Raw genomic sequence first — 4,094 nt, forward strand, 5'->3', positions numbered from 1 at the left:
CTGTATCGTATACAAAGCTATATAAATAAAGTTGACTTGGCTTATCTATACCTCAATTTATTCTATCTATTTTATAGATGTTTACTTTTATATTGAATTTGAAGTGTGAGATTTATTTTTTACTTTATAAATTAAATTTATTATTATCATTATTATAGTTGTGATGTTTCCTTATTCTATCCATTCCCCCAAAAATTTGTATATTACAATTGGTGTCACATATCCGTACATAGAAAATAGCAGTCCAAAAAACGAGTATACTATAGTCTTTCTACATACATGTCTCTATTATTTGTATCCCTGCTGCACAGTTTTCTAGGCGTCGTGCTTTATTTAACTTTGGGTACCCCATAGACCATGTAAGAGTTTCTAAAATGCTTTAGACACTGTTCTCACATTAGGTTCATTCAGTGTTCACTCTGTCATAACTGAACAACTACACGGCGTTGTGCATCTCTCTTTCACCGAGGGAAGTGGGCGAGGTTTTGCTCACCTCAGGGATGCTGCTAGACAGCACTTGATCGCATTTGTAGTGTAGGCGTCGTCAGGGGAGCTGCTGGAAGAGAAAATGCTGCCGGGCTGAACACTCACTCTCTGGCCTCGCGGACTGCTTCCTCGATGGCTGAAACGGTTTCATGAAGCGAAGTGAATTAAAAATATGAAGAGAATTTATCCGGTAATTAAACCTGTCCGTTTTGGAATGACAGACTGTTACTCGTTTAAGATTAAAATGGAAATCAACAGAAAACAATTTATATCAAAGCGATATCACTTTACCGTGGGGCTGATGTGTTTGTTTGTTTTGTCTGCTGACGCGTATGAATGTCCAGATACCTGCAGATGTTATGACAGTTCCGTGATCTGTGTGGACAGGAAAGAGATCAAACTACCTCTCGAACTGCCCAGAAGGACCCAAAACTTAACTTTAAACAGAAACAATATCTCCGTTTTAACAGAGAGAGCGTTTTCAGCCAACGGGACAGAAATGGAGTTGCTGGCGCTGTCACTGGAGGACAACAACATACAGGTGATCAAACGTTGTGCGTTTTGTGGACTCCCCCGACTTCTTTCCTTAGAATTGAGTCACAACCGTCTAATGGTTGTGACTCCTGAGGCTTTTTCTGGATTGGGACAGCTGCGTAATCTTTACCTCAGTAACACCTTAATGGCTTCGGGCGCAAACCAATTACCAAGCGCGCTCTCCACGGACAGTTTGCGTAATCTTCAGACACTGGACCTGTCTGGAAACAGTTTGAAAGCAATTCCTCTTTCTGGGTTTGGCAACCTCAAATTAACCACATTAATACTGACAAATAATTCAATCTCGACCTTGGATAAACACGATTTACAAAAATTATATGCATTCATGGAAATAAGTGTTTACTTATCACATAACCCATTTGAGTGCAAATGTGACAAACTGAAGGAGTTTAATGCTTGGCTAAAGAATAGCTCCCAATGTGTAGACTCGGAAACTCTGGAATGTGCCAAACCTGAAGAGAAGAAGGATATACGTGTGGTGAACGTATGCAAACCCCAAGATTTGGGTTCTTATGTGCTTCTCGGCATTGTATTAGCCCTCATTGGAGTTGTGTTTCTCATGGTGTTGTATTTGAACAGACGAGGCATTAAGAGGTGGCTCAATAACATCAGAGAGGCCTGCCGGGATCAAATGGAGGTTTATCATTACAGATATGAACAGGACTCCGATCCCAGACTAGCAAACGTTGCCGTTTGAGCGGAACCTTGTGACATCTCCTTGAACTCTTTGCTGAGACGCTATGTCAATGAAACTGAAGTTTTGTGGCTTTTGTCTGTTAGCTCAGAGACTAATGTAGGCTACTCTTAAAAGTTGACCAAATTAATCTTCAGCAGATACACTTTTAAAATTAACTTTATTGTTGTCTTATTTCAAATGTTACATCCTCCCTAAGTCTGTTGGCCTCATTAAGGTTGACTCATTTCAGAAAAGTAACCATTACATTCCAAAGTAATAAAAGAAATTACAATAATTTATGCCTCACAAAGAGTAAAGGTAATTTTTTTCTGAAATGAGACATCTCAATGGCATATGCGATCATAGACGACCAGCAAATGTGACCTCCAGAGGGCGCTGCCTTCGAAATGAGGCAGCATATGTTTTAGGATAAAGGACCTGGAATTTCAATAACTCATCTTGCACTCATGGGCGTGTCCAATTTTTTGTCCAATAAAATGTTCTTGGAATGAGAATGCCCCTCCCATCTGCCTGTAACTATAAATCAAGGGTGCTTGCTGCTTAAAAATGCCATTGAGATGAATGGGAACGGATAGCTTTCTCAGATATTATTCAGTAGTTCTCATCTCAAATAACAGAAAGTAGCAAATAATGTTTCAAAACTGTGACAAACTGACTCTATTGGCATTTTTTTTAAAGATCCTTTGGGAGAAATGTGTTTCAATGGGAAATATGTAAACACAGGAAAGTAAACAGGGCTTGTTAAGCGATTGTATCGCTTTAAGTGTTAATTTGTATTAGGCTATGGGATGAAGGCAGTTTAACTGTAAATACATTTAGCAGTTTCAAAAAATAATAGTAAGATATAAATAACAATCCCAAATAATATGTGAAGGTGCCGGATATATATATATACCGTTAGCATACCTCAATGCTTCCCTCAATGCAGTGACTTACCGTCAAACAGTCCAGTTATTAAAAATACAATAATTTTCCTTATAATACTAAAAATAGGCATTGAAGGACAAATGCAAATTATCAGCTCCTGTGACATAGTATGAGAATGTTTAAGTGCATTGGGGTGAAATTATATGCACAAACAGTATATGCACTTCCTGGAGAACTGCTTGAATTTTTTTTTTCTTAGCCCACATTACCTTTTATACAGTGCCAAGTTCAGACACTCTTGGTCTAGAGTGAGGCACAATGAGTCCTTTTTCTTGGCAATGTTTAATTTAGACCTTGGATTTTGTTTATGTGTATGGAGATTTGACTGTAAAAAAGATGTACAATTCTAACCTTCATCAAATCTTTGCATATTTTAAATGACTGTGATGCAGCCCAGTAATGAAATTACAATATAAAGCAGTGACATACTACTATTTTATAAACAAATTACTTGCATCCTCAATAAAACTCAAGATATCAATGAATGTTCTTTGTGTGTTTTTGTTAAAAAAATTGTTCCTTCATGCTTCATTTTGTTTTTAAAATAAACATTCTGGATTTTGAACTGAATAAACAAAATCAAGGCTGAGAGAAAATCACAAACGCATTTTGAGGTGTCATTTGATTGCAGTGAGATGATTGGCAGTTTCTTATACAGTAAGTAGAATATCATTAAGCACTTTTAAATGCAATATAGTGTATGTATACACACTTTTTTTCTGTGTAATCTCAATCTCTCTCTTTAAATAACCTAGTATGAGGCTATCTCTCCCCAATACTGATGATAGACAAACTGCTGCTAATTAAAGAACAGAGGCATTGGCTGAAGATGAATCTGTGACATAATTATAGCTGGGATTAATCTCATCAGGGTCATTACTATAAGAGGCTGATGTCCTATAAATCCTGGGTCTCGCCCCTGAGCTGCTTAATTTGCCCAGGTTTAATTACTAGGTTCCTTGTGATTGGGTGTTTGATTTTAAACACAAGGTCAGTAATACACCAGCACAACCCCTGATACAAATCCTTTGGGCACTGAACAGAAAAGTAATGTCCTGTGCAAACCCCTTTCCCTCCAGTTAGCCGAATCATTTTTCACATAAAAGTTTGTGTTATTAATGTTCACTACATTGCCTCTTATGCTTCAATGGTTTCTGTAAAAAAAAAGTTGGGTAAAGTGATTTTAAGCATTAGTTTTTAGCATAGACCGTAAAAAAATATGGACGACGCGACTTCATTGACTTCCGCTGACCAAAGTTGAAGCTTTCATAGGCCCGCTCACGGCGCTGACATCTTTGACCGAGTCTGCGCAGTAGCGATCTCGGGACCGGAGTTGCGCAGTAGAGAACAGGAAGTAGAGGCGCGATTATCAAAAGCCCGCCCACACTCTCGCAGATGCAGAACAATTCATTATGTTGGTGTGAAATAA

General features: G+C 38.1%; 1 protein-coding gene across 1 annotated transcript; it reads left to right on the plus strand.

The window, feature by feature from the left end:
• Window positions 1-787: 787 nt before the first annotated feature.
• Window positions 788-1,738, plus strand: tpbgl (trophoblast glycoprotein like; the record flags this gene model as incomplete). The annotated part of the gene is made up of 1 exon (XM_079803999.1): window positions 788-1,738. The coding sequence occupies one exon, from the start codon at window positions 788-790 to the stop codon at window positions 1,736-1,738; it is 951 nt and encodes a 316-aa protein (XP_079660125.1).
• Between the last annotated feature and the right edge of the window lie 2,356 nt (window positions 1,739-4,094).

The sequence above is a fragment of the Gobio gobio genome (assembly GCF_949357685.1).
Source record: "Gobio gobio genome assembly, chromosome: 22".
In the NCBI taxonomy this organism is placed as follows: Eukaryota; Metazoa; Chordata; class Actinopteri; order Cypriniformes; family Gobionidae; genus Gobio; species Gobio gobio.